The sequence below is a fragment of the Dunckerocampus dactyliophorus genome, chromosome 7, assembly GCF_027744805.1.
Source record: "Dunckerocampus dactyliophorus isolate RoL2022-P2 chromosome 7, RoL_Ddac_1.1, whole genome shotgun sequence".
NCBI classification, from domain to species: domain Eukaryota; kingdom Metazoa; phylum Chordata; class Actinopteri; order Syngnathiformes; family Syngnathidae; genus Dunckerocampus; species Dunckerocampus dactyliophorus.
In genome coordinates, this window is record NC_072825.1 from 27130147 (window position 1) to 27148208 (window position 18062).

Consider the following 18062-nt stretch of genomic DNA (forward strand, 5'->3'; position numbering starts at 1 on the left):
TGTTTTTACAATTTATATAAATAAAACACAAATATTCCGTGGCCTAGTTTCACGTTTCGCCACAAGATGGCAGCATAGTAGTATGCATGACAACAAATCCCCCTCGAATGTTGTCCGGTCGGAACTTCTAAACGTTGTTGGAGGGTTTCGCTCGGATGTCAATCAAGAACGTACCGGCTACATTGTTGTTGTAGCAACCAAAGACTCTGTCGCAAATATAGCAGCTTCCGGTGCGATAAGTAGGTTTCATTTTCTCTACATTAGTCGATTTACTGTATTTGTGATGTGTGTTGTTTATCAAGGTGAATTTAATCAAAAATGTTGACTTTGCAAATTAGTTGTAATCGTGTGTTTTCAATTGCTTCGGTGCTATTGATAATTGGCTACGAAAACCTCTCTTTGCAGCTTAGTCCCATTTTGTGGGGGAAACAGTTTTATTGTCGTTTTAATTTTCAAATAGCTGCAAATTAGCATGTCGGCGATTAGCAGCCTCGTTCCTGCACGGTTCCTGACCATCATTGCTCACCTTGTTATTGTCATCACTATCTTTTGGACGAGGGTGAGTAAAATATGCGTCATTTCTTATGAACTCACAGGCCCCACCATTAGGTACACTTGCATAGGCTGATAACATCCAATCCAACATCTGTATCACGTGTGTTCCTGTTTGTTTCATAGGAGAATAACGTAAAGGCCTGCCTACCTTTGGAGTTCACACAAGAGCAATACGACAGTGAAGATTTCAAGTAAAGAACAACTAGAATGCATGCACGAGTGTCATTTCACGTACAAATTATGTGTATTTTTGTGTGTGTGTGTCTTTCAGGTTGGTCGTGGCACTGTCAGTCACACTTGGATTGTTTGCCATTGAGTTAGCTGGGTTCTTCTCAGGAGTGTCCATGTTCAGTGGCAGCCAAGGCCTTCTGTGTATCCTTTATGCTGGTCTTTCAGCTATGATCTGTATATTGCTATGTATTTAGCTATGTAATGTATAGTGGACATAAGAAGTGAACACACCCATGTTAAAATGTATGCTACTGCAAATGCAATGTAATTATAGTTATGTAAACCGCAAAGAGGACGGGGCATTAATTGAAAACTGACAATAATTGGAGAGAGGTTGGTATAATATATAACAACTTAAATGTTAAACTTCAATAATAATTTGGAGTGCATGAGAAAGTAGGAAGGGAAAAATGTAGCTGTGGTTGACCACATGGTCGTTTATTAACAAGTACATGACACAACACTGCAGTTTTCACACCAACAGCTGAGTAGTGTAACCAACATTTTAAACCGCATACAGAGGTAGACGAAGCTGCTGGATGTGGACAACTTAGGATACTTCAAATGCAGCTACTGCCATCTTGTGGCATTAATACAAACTACATCAAGAAGTTGTCTACAGCAACAGACCATGCAACTATAATAGACTCTGCGGTTAATTGAATAGTGGCAATAAATCCAGCTATAATTCCATGACTGCTATAATAGCAACAGGAGCCCATGCCAGCGGTGCAGTGGCTCTGCTATTCTTTCTATTTGAACGGTGGGAGTGCGCCATCTACTGGTGGATTCTTGCCTTCTGCAGGTTAGTTTTCAAAAAGTTGTTTTGTTGTTTTTGTTTAAATTTTTCCCTGACACGTGTCACCCAGCACTGGCTGTCCACTGCAGCGCATCTGTCTCTTTGTCTCATTTTGTCTTTGAGAAGTGGGAATGCTGGACTTACTGGGTTATTTTTGCCTCCTGCAGGTTTGTGCATTTGTGTATAAATGAAATATTAATATGGGGTCTCCAAACCTTTTCAGTGAGGACTGCATACAAATACATTGAAAGATGCGGGGGCCACTTTTGATACATTTTGTATATTAAATATTCTACAAATCAATTTAGGTCAATGTAGAATAAAATAGACAAAAATATCGACATTTTATCTCTTGTAACTTAGTTACTTGTGTCATAGTTAGCTAAGCAAACTAGCGCAATATCTAATAAAATATATCTCATTAATAATTAAGTGCATTTTTTAAAATTAATTGCATCAAAATTTTCCTGCAACTTTATCATCATCTCTTGTCTCTTCTAGTGTGCTACCTGCCTTAATGGAGATTGTACTGTTGATCTCCGTTTTTGGACTGAAGAAGAAGCCGTTGTGAGAAACTGCACTGCATAGTACAGCACTATAATGGAGAAAAGGCATTTATTGTATTAGGATGATCATGTTTAAATGTAATAAGAGTAAAAAGAGGGGTGAGAAAATGTCATTATGTTGCTGTGAATAATGTAAAATAAATTTTTTACATGTTTTTTACATGAAACCCCTGAAAAGTTGTCTTCTTTTTTTATTGTTTCAGCATTGCTACAAGGAAGATTGGATTTATTACTGTAGTTGTCTATGTAGTATCTTTAATACCAAAAACTTATCTATATTATACCATACACTACTTTATATAATACTGAATAATTTTTATAGATGTGTATAGTTTATTTTTTATTCGGTTTAAAAAATGTTTTAAACCTATTTATTCGCATTTCTGTTGTTATTTTCAGCATTATACTGTACACGTTTCACTCGTGACCACGCCCACTGGTCCCCCTTCTAATTTATTCCGGGTGAATTTCTCATAGGTTCCTAGCCCCAACTGTTCCCCATTCGTCTCGTTCGGCGAGATTAAATTGAACTTTTTAACATTTAATTTAATCACAATTGAAATTGGAACCATGGGTATGTATTCCACTCTCTATAACTGTGTACAATTGTCACGGGTTTATTAATTAAGTGTACCGTTTGGTATAAGCCCCTGTTGCTCAAGAGCTAGCTCGGGGAGAACGCCGGCTAGCTAGCTGCTATTTATTTTACATGGGGTTGATTATTATTAATTATTATTAACACCAAATTGTTGGTCAGTAGTAGTAACGTTCAGGTCAGATTCAGCATAAAGTTATATACTGGCAGCTTAACGGCATTGACTTGTATCTGGCATTAGCTTAGCATCGGTAGGGCTTCCTCTTGAGCACTGACGTGTCATTACGGTACTGTATTAGCTTGTGTGTTAACTTTAAACAACCCGCCAATAAAACAGATTTTACAATTAAATGGATGCAGTAATATTCATAACACTAGTTGTCTTAGAACTGTAAAATGACCTAAAAAGTTTTAATACTGAATGTTGTGTGTTTTGCAGCTGTAAACACAGGCACGTCCCTTGTGCTGTCCAGCCTGCTGTCAGTGTTGGTGTTTGCAGGAATGCAGATGTTCAGTAAACAGCTGGCCTCCACTGAGTGGTTCACCATCCTGGGAGGCTTCCTGGGCTCGGTCCTCTTCATCTGCTCCCTCACCGTATCCTTGTTACCCATCACTGGACCCTTTATTGTGCAGATAATGAATGTTAATCAACTACTTAACTCCCTTTCCTCAGGCGTTTAGTAATCTGGAAAATGTGGTTTTTGGGAAGGGATTTCAAGCCAAGATTTTCCCAGAAAGTAAGTGACTTTGTTGGCATTTTTTTGCATGCATTTAACCCACTTTAACCCGATTTTATAGGCGTCTGTATGCCATCAATTGTGATGAAGTTTGTGTTTTTGTTTATGTGGCGCATTATTTCAGTAATAGTCAAATACAGAGAGTACCAGGTAGTCATTGTGTTTATGTAAGTAATATTTACAATGAACTTATACTTTATAAAGTTCATTTACCAAAGCACTGTTTAGATTTTTTTTAGAAACCTATTTCTGTATTGTGTATTTAGGCCGAAACAAAACATAACAAAATTTGCTAGTCGATAATTGTGCTACAAAACTATCGTCGACAACCCATAATTTTGACCTTTTTTTTAAAGCCATATTATCATTAAGATTAGAGCATTGTGTCATGTCACATGTGAGCCACCTAGATGGAACTCAAACATATGTAGTGTATTGTTAAACTACTGTGGGGGGGGGGGTCATATTGGAGCTGTGTAAAACCATGGATATGACAGACGTGAGTTTAGATGGTAGCCATCTTTTTACGTCATAACGTGCTTGAACACAACACTAGGCAAATTCACGGCACAAGCTATGGCAGCTCAGGAGGGACACTAAAGACATCACCGCTTCTTACGCACACAATACATTACAAGCTGGACCACAGCTGAGTAGGATAAAATGCAATGTTGCTGATATGTTCTTCAACACGTATTCTTTGTGTCACTTATATTTTGGTTTGTGACTTGTGCATGTACATTCTCCCAGGCATTTCCCCAAATGTTGGCTTTTCAACCATATTGAAAGGTTACATTTCTTTGGCAATGCAGCTAGCGACAGGGTGAACGCGCACCATTTTGCACTGTTTTGTTTAATGTTTACTCGTAAGTGTTGATTGTCAGGAGGAAGGCTCTGATGCACATCCACACTGGAACTGTGACATTCGGCTTAGAAACTATCGCTTTTGTGCCTTCATTCACATTCACGTCTGCTTGCTAACTGCTAGCACTCGTGTACGTAGCCCCGCCTCCACTACTGGCACAAAGAGGTTTAATAGCTGAGAAGGTGCTCACTTTCTTCTGTGTTCATTTCATATACACTAAGTCCCCAACTAACGAACACAATTGGTTCCAGACGACCGTTCTTATGTCGAATTGTTCTTAAGTAGGGGAAAAGGTAATATTACCAATGATATACTGTAGGTACTACATGTACGTGTATACATATACAGTATATGTGTATGTATGTAAATATGAGTTTGGATGCAGTAGTAATATTAAACGAGGATAATTAATGAAAAAAACCAATAATAATAAAAATGATATAATACGTTATTTACCTTTGAAGAGGAGTGGTCGAGCATACGTCGTGGTGGTGGAGGAGGAGGAGTTATTGAAAAAAAAGGACAAATTGTCGTCGTCGTTAGACTCTTCTAAAAGAGGTAGTGTTCTGTGGGTGGTGTAGAATTAAGCAGGCCTATTAACTCTTCATAAACTTTAATCACACGCTCTGTCCGGGTTGTATCATACAACTACAATGTAGCTTTCTCTCTCCTCCCCTCCTCACTTCCTCCTCCTCTTGTTCTACGCTGTTGGTCCCATTAGCAGTGTCACAGTGCCCTCTGCTGGTCAAGCATGTAGCAGTTTAAATATGGACTTTATAAGGCAAAACATATGAAAATATAGACTAGTCGGCTTGTGTTCGTATCTCCGAAAGTGCGCACGTCGGATGTTCGTTAGTAGGGGACTTAGTGTAGAGCCAATGAACACAGACACATGCAGAGTGAACCCTCTTGTCATCCAGGCTGTGTACCACGGAGAGACTAACAGGTGGCGCAGACGCGCATATACGTACATGTCGGCTTATCGAGGGCTCATAATTATCGACCTGTTTTTTTTGTTTGTTTTTTTTGTCGTTGGATAAATCGATGTATCCATTATCGTGACAGGCCTATGTGTGTTCAATTTATAAGACCAGAATAGGGAAAAACACTATTGCACCAAACTGTTTTTACAAGAGAACCTGTCATTCAGGTATATTCTATGTCTTATATTCTACTAGCATACTGGTATATTCAAGGTCCCTTGTTGTGCAAAATAGACTCTGATGTTCTAACAGTAATGCAGTGCATCCAGAAAGTATTCACAGTCGCTTCACTTTTTCCACATTTTTTTATGTCACAGCCTTATTCCAAAACGGATTCAATTCATTTTTTCCTCAAAAATTGTACACACAACACCCCATAATGACAATGTGAAAAAAGTTTTTTGAAATTGTTTCAATTTTAATTTAAAAATTAAGAACTGAAAAATCACGTGTACATGAGTATTCACAGCCTTTTCTGTGAAGCTCAAAATTGAGTTCAAGTGCATTCTGTTCCCGCTGATCATCCTTGAGATGTTTCAGCAGCTTAATTCCAGTCCACCTGTGGTAAATTCAGTTGATTGGACATGATTTGGGACGGCACACACCTGTCTATGTAAGGGCCCAGGGTTGACAGTGCATGTCAAAGCGCAAACCAAGCATGAAGACGAAGGTATTGTCTGTAGACCTCTGAGACAGGATTGTCTTGAGGCAGGGGGCTGGGGAAGGTTACAGAAAAATGGCTGCTGCTTTGAAGGTTCCAATGAGCACAGCGGCCTCCATCATCCATTCGTAAGTGGAAGAAATGTGGAAGCACCAGGACTCTTCCTAGAGCTGGCTGGCCATTTAAGCTGAGTGATCGGAGGAGAAGGGCCTTAGTCAGGGAGATGACCAATAACCCCATGGTCACGCTGTCAGAGCTCCAGCATTTTTCTGTGGAGACAGGAGAAACTTCAGTAGGACAACCATCTCTGCAGCAATCCACCAATCAGGCCTGTACGGTAGAGTGGCCAGACGGAACCCACTCCTTAGTAAAAGCCACATGGCAGCCCGCTTGGAGTTTTCTCAAAGGCACTTGAAGGAATCGCAGATCATGAAAAAAAATCCTCTGGTCTGATGAGACAAAAATTGAACTCTTTGGAGTGAATGGCAGGCGTTACGTTTGGAGGAAACCAGGCGCTGCTCATCACCAGGCCAATGCCATCCCTACAGTGAAGCATGGTGGGGGCAGCATCATGCTGTGGGGATGTTTTTCAGTAGCAGGAACTGTAAGACTAGTCAGGATAGAGGGAGAGATGACTGCAGCGATGTACAGAGACATCCTGGATGAAAACCTGCTCCGGAGCGCTCTTGACCTCCGACTGGGGCGACGGTTCATCTTTGAGCGGGGTAATGATCCCAAGCACACAGCCAAGATATCAAAGGAGTGGCTTCAGAACAACTTGGTGAATGTCCTTGAACATCTCTGGAGATATTTCCCATCCAACCTGATAGCGCTTGAGAGGAACTGCGAAGATGTATGAGCGAAACTGCCCAAAGATAGTTGTGCCAAGCTTGCGGCATTATTCAAAACGACTTGAGGCTGTATTTGCTGCCAAAGGCTGTGAATGCTTATGTACATGTGACTTTTCAGGTTTTTTGTTTTTAATAAATTTGCAACAATTTCAAAAAACTTTTTTCACATTGTCGTTATGAGGTTTTGTGTGTAGAATTTTTTAGGGAAAAAAAAAAGAATTTAATCCATTTTGGAATAAGGCTGTGACATAAAAAAAAAAAAATGTGGAAAAAGTGAAGCGCTGTTCCGAATGCACTGTATGTGTCCCGAGAGTAATGGTGTCCAAAGTGCGGCCGGGAGGCCATTTGCAGCCCACGGCTGTTTTTTTTTTTTTGTTGTTTTTTTTTTTTTTTTTTTCATCCACAAGGGAAAAAAAAACAACAGCAGCAAAAATTGAGACATCTGCAGTAATTTTTCAAGAATAAAGTCAAAACATAGGGAGATAAAAGTTGTAATTTTACAAGGATCATGCAATATTATAAGCAAAAATAACGTCATTTTAGTAGCATAAAGTTAAAATTTTAGAGAAAGTCGTCATGCTTGGAAAATTAATTTGAGCAAAAAGGTATAACGTTATCAGAAAAAGTCTAAATATTAGTGGAATAAAGTTAGAATTATGAGAACAAAATTTACAAGAAGAGAGTTGAAAGAGTTGGAAACTAAAAAACGGGGAAAAAAGTTGTATTCTAAAGAGGAACATTGGAAAATTTGAAAAAACAACATCAAAAATGGGGGAAGAGCAAAGTTGATACTAATAATACCCTTTTTCACATATGACAAAGCTGAGATGCATTTTTTTCCTTTCTTGAAATACAGTACTTGTGTATATATGCATAAGTTGTTAGCATATATACACGCGTTGCATTACAAAATATCAAAGTGGCCCTTGCATCCTTTCATTTTTCACTATGTGCCTCTCGCTGGAAAAAGTTTGGACACAGCCTGTTTATGAACACCAAATCAACTTCCCTCTCTTTCTTGTTCCACTTTTGAGAGAAAAGGCGCTGAAACGCTCACTTTTGTAGTTCTGGTTTAAAAAAATAAAATAAATAAATCAACAGGCTTCACTACACATCTTAAAGTAAAATTCAAAGCTCTGCTAACTATCCGTGAAGTCGGCTACAAACATGGGAGCTGTTGATCATTTTGTGTTTTTTGGGAGGGTTTTTTTTGGTCAGCAAATATGCAAACCTAGTGTGATGTTGCCGTTAAAATGTGAGTGTAATGTTAGCACTGTAGCTCACATGCTACGCTAGTGTTGCTTCCGGTAGGGAGTACTAAAAGCACTTTTGAACTGGCTAAATTGCTCATTTGTTCCTCCATTGCTCATGAACTCTTAAGGACACGTAGTACTGTTTAAACATCATTAAAAAAGTATGCTTTGCAAAGTAATTATCACATGACGTGACAAATGTGCTTTAATAATGTTGCTAATATGGCTTGCTTTCAGTTCTGCTGTGCCTGTGTCTGTCCCTGTTTGCATCTGGACTGGTTCATCGTGTGTGTGTCACCACATGGTCAGTAAACCTCTGCTTGACACCTCACTCCATGTCCTTGACTTGTCTTTGAAATCACTTTGCTTACTCATTCTCTCCACGCAGCCTCATCTTCTCCCTCTTCGCCCTCTACTACATCAACAAGTTATCAGCCGCCCTCTACCAAGCAGCTGTGCCCGCCGTAGCGCCGGCCAAGGTGGCCACCAAGGGCAAGAGGAAGAACTAACGGATGGGGGGGACATGTTCCACTCGCATGCACATTTGGACAAAAGCTTTCATTGGATTATGTGAGGCCACAAACAATAGAGAAATCCACATTCCATTGTCCAGATTACTGCACCCCATCCTGTTATTTGTGTCCACACAAGTCGGTTTTGTAATTAAACTACATGAAAACTACTGAACGTGTCTGTGCTACTATCATAAAAACTCCGTTGCATAGACAAAAGCTCTGACACACACACACACACACACACACCTCTTAATCCCTCAATGTCATCCCATTCAGTTTTTGCTGATACTGCCTCTCAGGGATCAAGGCTGATTTAGGGTGAAAGATGGCCCGTCAATCGCATCTTCAGCGCATTGTCAGCTGTGTGAATCACTACATGACCAATTGGGAGTCTTGGGTGTAAAGCAAGGGTCATGAAGGCATGTTGGAGGAGTTTGGTGTGGAAGAACCGTCTCAAATAACATTGGGATGAAGTAGAATACACGTGTCCAACATCGGTCACTGCTGTCCAATGACATGTTTATGTGCCTCATATTTCCAAAAAAAAAAAAAATGTAATGCCACATGCTTTTCACAACATACACTGAATTTTTTTTAAGTATTCAAATATTACATTTATCCTAAAATGATTTTATAAATCAATTTCATGTTTTTGTTAATTATTTAACATTTTATTTTCATGTCCAAAGTCTTCCTTAAATAGGTTTTATAACTGCCAAGCAGTAATACTGTATCACCATATTTTACTCCTTTTCCACTTCCTGTAGGACAAGTGTCACCATACTTATTTCAGTTAGTGCAGGGTGTCCACCGTGCGGCCCGCGGGCCATTTGCAGCCTGCAGCTGTTTTTTAATTGGCCTGTGGCACATTCTAAAAATGTAATTTAACAACAGCTAAAAAAGCAGTAATTTTACAAGAACAAATTCGAAATATTAAGAGAAAAAAGTTGTAATTTTGTGAGAATAACGTAATACTAAGAATTATGAGGAAAAATAACGTCATTTTAGTAGCATAACGTTTAAATATTTAAGTCATCATGTTTTTTAAAGTCGTAATATGAAAAACTAAGTAAGGTTGTAATTTAAAAAAAATTAAGTTGTGGAGAAAGTTACGAGAATAAAGGCAAAATATGGGAGTAAAGTCAAGAAAAAAATTATTGTCAATTTATTAGCATAGAGTTGAAATATGAAATAAATATGAAATGGCCAAAGTGCTCTACAGCAGTCAAAAAAAAACACAACTACACAAAACATACCCAATCATAAAAACGTACAATTAAAAACAATACAATACAAAAAATAATGACACTAATAAGACAGTGCCAACAATGCCCAGGTTAACCTGGATTAAAGCTGGTCCATAAAAAGATTAGACATAGCCATAATACGATTTCAGTAAAGATATGAAATGCTACAATGTTTGAGCAGAGCCAATGTTCAGGGGGAGGTTATTAAAAATAGGGTGGGGAAAAAGTCGATACTAAAAGTAGACAAAGCTGAGATGCAGTATTTTCTAGAAATATATATATACAACTTCTTAGCATATTTCACGATGTACCCTCGCTGGAAAAGTGTTTGGACACTCCTGCTTTACTGTCATTTGATTTGTGACTCTAAAATGCAGATTTTTTTTTTACCTCACATGCTTTTTGAAACGCACACATGACTGAGGACTCCTAATGATGACAATATTAAGGATTTTCAAAGCCCCCGTTTTGTTTAATAAGCATCTTTTTGTTTCTTAAACTGGCTAAAAGCAATCCAGATTAGGTCAAGAAATGCTTTTTTAAAATTTGTATTTCAAGGAATTATTTGTTAATTATTTATTTGTTTTAAATAATTGGTAATAATTGAATTAATTTATATATATTTTTGCTGTTCAGTGCGACCTTGAGTGTGGCTTATTCATAATTTGGATGTAGTGTTAAATTTGATTTAATAACAAGCTGTGCCCCGTAAAATAAAAAAAGAGATTTAGGCCACAAATGCCGTATTTTGGACACCACCGGATTATAGTATTGTGTTCAAGTACTAGTATAGTACTATATGATGACGTTACTGACGAGTTCCATTTGGAAAAATAGTACTTGAAAGATCTTGTTGATGAAATAGCAGTCCAGGGTTTGGAGTCTTGTACAGTAGAAGTGGCCAACGGCGCTGATGACACAGTAAAAGTGTGCTAAGACTTGAATGGAAAAAGTCCGTCATTGCGCGCATGTTGGAATAAAAGCATAGTAGTAATCTTATGTTGAAGTGTATGGGTGGACACGTACAGTAAAGCAGGGAGGGATCATGTTTAAACTTTTTTTTAGCTTGAACTCCCTCCCACCAGTTTCTTTCCTCATCCCCTTCCATCTTCTTGAACTTTCTGGGCGTTGCCTCGCCGAGTATAAAAAGTAGAATAAACTGCCAGTGAACTCCTGCTTCTCCACTGAATTCCGTCCTGCACGCTTCGTATCCTGGTGAGTTCCTTCTTTGCTTGACGCTTTTTTCTTTTTTTTAAACTGAATTGAGGTCGAGATTGAATCTTGCGTGCTGCTGCCACGTTTCAAGTAGTTTAAAGTACAGAAGAAACGCTTAAACATCAGGTTTGCTTGGATGATTGTACGTTTATTCGGACGTATTTGTGCATTTTAGCCAACGGGCGTGTGCCGCTGTGCGTCATTGGGTGGTCTTCTGCGGTTTTGGCACGTACCGCCTCTTTCGTATGACAAGTAGCGGCTGGCCCTCGTCCTCCTATCCCTTTGTTAAAGTCACTGCATTGTTTTTTAAAGACATTTTCACACCCCCATCCAGCAAGAAAAGGCGGATGTGGGGCAAAAGGGCAGCAGCCTTGTGATAAGGATGTCCGTTTGGGCCAGAACATTTTGTCTAATATCAAAAGAATTTGCTCCGAGTGCCAGTGAAAGCAACACCCGTATCCTCCCTTAGGGAGCGTTTATTTGTTTTAGCTGCAGATGAAATCACCAGCTGTAAATCTCTAGATGACCGACACAAATATGAACGTTTAACAGTAACTATTACCCCGATTGATTGATTGTTTATCACTACATATCCACGGTACTGTATGTACTGTATTGCATCAAATGCAGTACACACCCTTGCATTTTAGCCACCATTTTTACTACACTACATCTTCTCAATTTGGATTGTGTCTCGGTGGTGGCAGTGTGCCACAGTCTGGGGCTGCACGAGTGCTGTCGGCACCGGGGAGCTGCGGTGGAAACACGAATTCCGACATGTACTGTGCCATTGCGATGCAGAAACTGGGGCTACGTGGCAGTTTTTATCACAGTATATCATGTCATGGGACAATACGATGTATATAAAGTTAACTTGAATATACTTTAGAGTAGTCACTGTACAGCTTGAATAGCCATATATATTTACTATCCACTGAAAATGAGTCATGGCACAGCCAGTATTGTCTAAATAGCGGGAAACAGGAGCGAGTAGCAAAACAATGTTATCTTGGTGGTGGTTGCACCACAGTTCAGGGCTGCACGAGTGCTGCCGGCAATGAGGAGCTGCGGTTCATTGAGTGGAAACATGAATTCCAACATGTACGCTGACATTGTGAAGCAGAAAGTGGGCCACATGGCAGTTTTTATCACAGTATATCATGTCATGGGACAATACTATGTATATAAAGTCAACTTGAATATACTTTAGAGTAGTCACCGTATAGCTTGAATAGCCATATACAGTATATTTACTATCCACTGAGAATGAGTCATCGCACAGCCAGTATTGTCTAAAAAGCTGGCAACATGAGCGAGTAGGTGTTTGCGTCACAGTTCGGGGCTGCACGAGTGCTGCCGGCACTGGGGAGCTGCGGTTCACTGAGTGGAATCATGAATTCCAGCATGTAGTGTGACATTGTGAAGCAGAAGCTGGGCCACATAAGTAGCCCAAGATGATCAGGTGCCCTGCTGAGGAGGTGGTCTGGGGCCTCACTTATAAAACTGTGCCTGGAAAGCTGACTAAAAGTCTGCGTATGCCAGAAACCCAAAATGTGCGTACCATTACCAGTACTCTCTGGTGTTTCCACAATAATGGCTGTGAGGACTTATTTTCAGTACATCTATGCTGCCATAAGCTGTACACTGACTACTCGAAAGCATGTCCACGTTTCCTTTATATACTGGTGTACTCATTTCCCCAGTTGCGTTCTCAAGTTTGTGTACAGCACTCTGAAATGTTCTTGGTTTTTACTCAGCACGTCCAAACCTGCAGCCATGACTGACTTGGAGAAATGCATGGAGTCCCTCATCGTCATCTTCCACCGCTACGCCAAAGACGACGGCGACGGCAAGACGCTGAGCAAAAAAGAACTGAAAAAGCTGATGGAGAACGAGTTACCCACCTTCCTCAAGGTTAGCACCGTCTCGCTGTACGGCTCGTCTCCAGAGCCGCTATAGTCGGATCACTCTCCAGGTCCGACCCTGCGGAATTCCACGAGGAAAAGTATTTTCTAGCGATATGTATTTCAAGAAAAAACTGCATCCCAGCTTTGTCATATAGTTGAAAAACCATATCAGCATCAACTTCACTCTTTGCTCTTTTTTGCCGTTGTTTTTTAAATTGAATGAATATTTCAAGTTTCTCTGGCAATTTTCTTGTAATATTATGATTTTATTCCCATAATAGTCTAACTTTTATCCCAACCTAATTTTCCAAAAATTGCAACTTTATTTTGTTTTGTTTGTTTTTCAAATAAATTTCCTTTAAAATTTCAACTCTATGCTACTAAAATGACATTATTTTTCCTCATAATATTCCAAGCTTATTCTCGTAAAATTGTGGAACTTTTCCTTGTTAGAATACAACTTTTTTCTTTTGGTATTTTCACTTCACCTTTCTTCACGTAAATTTTCTTCTCGTAATATTATGACTTTATTCCCATAATATTATAACTTTTTTTTTCCCCAACCTATTTTTTTAAATTAACAACTTTATATTTTCGTTTGTTTCTCAAAAATTACGACATTTAAAAAAAATAACGTATTTTTTCTTTAAAATTTCAACTCTATGCTACTAAAATGACATTATTTTTCCTCATAATATTATGGCTTTATTCTCGTAAAATTGTGACTTTTTTTTCTGTTTTCTGTTATATTTTTGATTTAATTCGCATAAAATTACAGCCGTTTTTTTTTTGCGACCTTTGTTTTGTTAGAATATGACTTATTTTAACTTTATTCTTGTAAAATTATAGCATTTTTTTTTAATTTCCAAATATTTCAACTTTCTTTTTTCTAATTTTTCTTCTTGTAATTATGACTTTATTCCTATAATATTGGGACATCAATCAATTTAAAGAATTGGAGCAACAACGTTCGTTTTTGACGGTATAGTTTCATGAAATAATTAAATCTGTTATACCTCGTTGCGACCACTAGATGGTGGTGTTTGGCGGCTTGTACATTTTTTTCCCTGTTCATAATAAAACAAGTGTTTTCAGGCAGTTGATTGATGCCTCGGAGTGTTTCTTCCTCCAGCAAATATTTGAATATAAGAAAACTAACAGGCTCAGTGCTGTGACATTTACATAATTAATTAATTCATGTTATTAATATTTTTATTTTGCTCGCGTGAGCAGATCTAGTGTATTCCCTCCGCTGAAAATCTATCTCGCTCATAGATGGATAATATCGTCAGGGAATGCTCTTTTTCTTCATTTTTTTCTTCCATGTTCCCTCGGGAACCTTGTAGGTTCTAAAGTAAATGGTGACGCCATCTCCGAATTAGTTAAACAGGGAAATTGCAGAATAATGTCCAAAAATCACAGCTTTACTTTGCTTTCTTTGTTTTTCAGAATATGACTTGGAAAAAAATGACGTCTTTCTTTAATATTTAAAATCTAACATTATTTTTTCCTCGTAATATTACGATTTTAAGTTGTGTTATTTATAAATTATATTTAAAAACAGTCACGACCCGCATACGGCCGCCAGACCGCACTTTGGTCACCCCTGTATTTAGGGGTAAAATACTTTTGAGGATTAACGCTGCGCATGTTTTGCTTTTTTACAGCACTCAAAGGAGCAAACTTAACAAGCCTGTTTTTAGAGAAACAAAGACAAGACAAAGCATTGAGCCGTGTTCAAGACACACTGCCACACACCGCAGAGAAAGGACAGGGTAGGACGGGTTGGAGCACATAAAAAGAGCATCATTCTTGTGTTTTCCTATCATATTTTATACTCTGATCTAACGGAGCTGTTGTGGTCACTTTTTTAAACAGCAATCGCTCGCCACTTTGAGCTTCGAATTTCGCGGCTTCGATCCATCACGGTTTTACAAAAAAAAAAAAATGCATATTTAAGCACATTTTACACACCGTTTGTCTAAACCAGGGGCGTCAAACTGGTTTTCACCGTGGGCCACATCGCAATTATGGTTATCCACATTTTATCATTCTATTTTACAATTTCATGAATTATTACATTAATTTTTCATTAATAACTAATAAAAATAGTCATTTTAAATTGGATTCAACAACAAAAAAATCTAAGGTTTTCTGTCAATATTGACAACAAATGCATTAGCAAGAAAGATTGGGATTTTGTTTAAAAAATATTTAAGTTGTTTTTGTTTTGTTTTTACTTTAATATATGATTTTATTATTTATTGTAAATGGAACGATACATGTTTATTAAATTATTGTAAAAATATGTTTTAAATACTACATCTTTTTATATTATTGTAAAAATATTTTTATATTAAAATTGTTACTTATTTAAATATATTTATATAAAGTAAAAAAAATAAATTACAGCATACAGCATACATATAAAAATACAATAATATAAATTTCATTTTACAATAGTATAAAAGTAAAATAATTAAAAATAAATCTTAAAAAAGTAAAGACAAAATTAATATTAATAACAAAATTACAATATATATATATATATATATATATATATATACAAATATGGCAAATAGGCTTTCGCGGGCCACATAAAAGGATATGGTGGGCCAAATCCGGCCCCCGGGCCTTGAGTTTGACACCTGTGGTCTAATGAAGCATTTTCTAGCATAAAAATGGCTAAATGAAATAAAATACAATTATAAGGCATTCAGAAGACGCATTTAAAGATGTTGTGATGATATGTAGTGTTGTACACTGGTCACTAGGTGTCAGTAATGTTACTGTAATGTTTGGTGAGACACACAAGCACCAGACTTGATCGCCGGAACAACGGGCTTTTATTGCAGTTTTAAATGATCTCACAACAGGAACAATAATTCGTAACACGGGCTGCTGTTGCGGCTGTAACCCACGCCAAGCTAAAACTCAACTCTAAACCCTCGACGTCACTTCCTGTCCACACCCCCACTCAGCTCCCTTACCACTGGAACACATTCACAGCAGCACACACGAGCACAATAACACGAACACAATAATGATGCCCTTGAGGGTCATTACGGTACATTGACGAGACAATAGCCCCCACAGGAAGTGTTGTACAGAACAGGAAGTATAAAAAAAACAAGAAACTCTCCCATTGCTAACATGTGTGAGTCTATATTACATCTTATTTTTTCTCTTATCTCTTTATTTTGTTCTTTTTTCTCTCCTATATTGGGTAATAGGAGTGTGAAGGTGACTATAGGGGTGTTATTTCATGTCTAGATGGCTCTAATAATGTTTCAAAATGTATTTAGAAGGCGGTAAACACGTTTTCTGTGCTCTAGCTAAAAAGATATTCCATGTATAGATAAGGAATCCAACTTTGCAGAAACGTAGTTATCACCAGGAGCGAATTAACAGTGATAAACGAGGGATCACTGTATGTCTTGACTACAATGGAAATAAAGTTTTTATACATGCGCAAATCTTTCTTCCGATGAATAGCAATCTAAAAAAAACAAAAACAAAAAGATAATGGGTGCATTTTGGTAGTTGCTGTGGTAGAATCCAGGCTAATACTGCCATGCTTTTATTTTGAAGCTTACTTGGCAGTGACAGGAAGTCATTGTATGGTGGACATTCTGATGGCAGATCAAAATTTTTTCTTCATTTCCTTATTTTATTGTGAAAATGTAGTGAAAAAGGTGTGAGTTTGACCCTGGAACAGATGATTTCTATTTTATGTGATTTAGAATCATTAAAAAAAATAATAATAATAATTTCCTATGAGAAAATGTCTCTGCATTCAACTTGTGGCTCAAGCAAATCATGGTTGGACGTGTCTCGTTTTGCAGACTCAGAAGAACCCCAAAACGGTGGACTGCATCTTGGAGGACCTGGACCACAACAAAGACGAGAAGTTGGACTTTGAAGAGTTTCTCCCCCTGGTTGCGGGTCTGTCTTTGGCCTGCGAGAAGTGCTACGTGCTGCACCAGAAGAAGGGCAAACAGTAGAGGAAGACCTCTCAGTCTGCTCCACGACTATAAAGAAACCTTTCAGTGAAGACGTCACCTTCTGTCTGCCTCGTTACTTCCGAGATTTTGTCTTTTTAGGTGGCATATTTCTTCAACACGTGTGCTATCATTTTAGTCCAGCCTGAGAAATAAATGACACCATGAGTCATCCTTGAAGGCTGGCCCTTTAAGATGAGAAACAAAGGAATGTGGCACCAAGCAGTAGGCTAGGAAACCCATAGTTTGACTAATATTTCTTTCTTCGACCTTAAGGGGTGTCCGAAGTGTGGCCCGTAGCTGTTTTCTTAGTGTCCCGTGGCATATTAAAATATAAACCTATGAAAAATGGAGACATTAGCAGCAATTTATCAAGAATAAAGTTAAAATATTAACAGAAGCCATAATTTTACAAGAATAATACTGTAATATTATGAGGAAAAATAATGTCATTTTAGTAGCATAAAGTTTAAATACTGTATTAGAGGAAGACAGCATTTTTTTTTTAAAGTCATAATTTTATATAAAACAGAGCAAAGTTGTCATTTTTGGAAAATTTGGTTGCGGAAATGGAGAATAAGGTCAAAATATTATGGAAATAAAGTCATAACTACGAGAACATGTACCAGAAGAACGTTGAAATTGCCGAAAATATTTTTAAAAAACAACACAGCAGAAATGAAAAAAATGTCAAATTTTATGAGATTCAAGTCAAAATATTGAGAGAAAAAAATATTTGAATGAGGAAAAAAAAATCACAATTTTATGAGAATAAACTCGTCGTATGATGAAAAATAACATAAAAAGAACATAAAATAATTTTAGTAGCACAAATTTGAATTTGAAAGAAAATTACATAATTTTTCAAAGTCCTAATATTACAAACAAAAATAGACAAACAAAACAAAATAAAGTTGTAAAATTAGGTTGGGGAAAAGTTCTAATATTACGGGAGTCATATAATTAATATATAATTAAAAGTCGTATAATTAAAAGAAAAATATTTACAAAGAAAGTTGAAATGTTTGGAAAATTTAAAACCACTGAAAAAAAAGGGGCAAAAAAAGTGAAGCTGGTACTA

At 37.6% G+C, this 18062-nt stretch overlaps 3 protein-coding genes across 5 annotated transcripts; all 3 read left to right on the forward strand.

The window, feature by feature from the left end:
* The first annotated feature begins 173 nt into the window (after positions 1-173).
* Positions 174-2316, forward strand: tmem107l (transmembrane protein 107 like). Of its 3 annotated transcripts, XM_054782017.1 has the most exons (6): positions 174-239; positions 461-559; positions 679-746; positions 827-927; positions 1495-1591; positions 2087-2316. In XM_054782017.1, exons 2-6 carry the CDS (start codon positions 473-475, stop codon positions 2154-2156), a joined length of 423 nt encoding a protein of 140 aa, XP_054637992.1. In that variant the 5' UTR covers positions 174-239; positions 461-472; the 3' UTR covers positions 2157-2316. The 3 variants fall into 3 exon arrangements, with proteins under 3 accessions (XP_054637992.1, XP_054637990.1, XP_054637991.1); XM_054782015.1 differs by having other exon boundaries at positions 187-559; XM_054782016.1 differs by lacking the exon at positions 1495-1591 and adding an exon at positions 1656-1752 and having other exon boundaries at positions 187-559.
* A 296-nt stretch (positions 2317-2612) lies between these two features.
* Positions 2613-8795, forward strand: krtcap2 (keratinocyte associated protein 2). The gene is made up of 5 exons (XM_054781782.1): positions 2613-2725; positions 3186-3340; positions 3420-3483; positions 8334-8400; positions 8485-8795. The coding sequence occupies exons 1-5, from the start codon at positions 2722-2724 to the stop codon at positions 8603-8605; spliced, it is 411 nt and encodes a 136-aa protein (XP_054637757.1). The 5' UTR covers positions 2613-2721; the 3' UTR covers positions 8606-8795.
* A 2112-nt stretch (positions 8796-10907) lies between these two features.
* Positions 10908-17161, forward strand: s100a10b (S100 calcium binding protein A10b). The gene is made up of 3 exons (XM_054781634.1): positions 10908-11073; positions 12831-12987; positions 16826-17161. The coding sequence occupies exons 2-3, from the start codon at positions 12850-12852 to the stop codon at positions 16982-16984; spliced, it is 297 nt and encodes a 98-aa protein (XP_054637609.1). The 5' UTR covers positions 10908-11073; positions 12831-12849; the 3' UTR covers positions 16985-17161.
* The last annotated feature ends 901 nt before the right edge of the window (positions 17162-18062 follow it).

What these genes read in the sequence shown, in the direction of transcription:
- tmem107l (XM_054782017.1), top strand. Translation starts at nt 473, where the DNA reads ATGTCGGCGATTAGCAGCCTCGTTCCTGCACGGTTCCTGACCATCATT. An exon ending in TCACTATCTTTTGGACGAGG is followed by an intron (nt 560 to 678) that starts GTGAGTAAAATA and finishes TTTGTTTCATAG; the next exon opens with GAGAATAACGTAAAGGCCTG. An exon ending in TGGCAGCCAAGGCCTTCTGT is followed by an intron (nt 928 to 1,494) that starts GTATCCTTTATG and finishes CTGCTATAATAG; the next exon opens with CAACAGGAGCCCATGCCAGC.
- krtcap2 (XM_054781782.1), top strand. An exon ending in TCTTCATCTGCTCCCTCACC is followed by an intron (nt 3,341 to 3,419) that starts GTATCCTTGTTA and finishes CCCTTTCCTCAG; the next exon opens with GCGTTTAGTAATCTGGAAAA. An exon ending in AGCCAAGATTTTCCCAGAAA is followed by an intron (nt 3,484 to 8,333) that starts GTAAGTGACTTT and finishes GCTTGCTTTCAG; the next exon opens with TTCTGCTGTGCCTGTGTCTG.
- s100a10b (XM_054781634.1), top strand. Translation starts at nt 12,850, where the DNA reads ATGACTGACTTGGAGAAATGCATGGAGTCCCTCATCGTCATCTTCCAC. An exon ending in AGTTACCCACCTTCCTCAAG is followed by an intron (nt 12,988 to 16,825) that starts GTTAGCACCGTC and finishes CTCGTTTTGCAG; the next exon opens with ACTCAGAAGAACCCCAAAAC.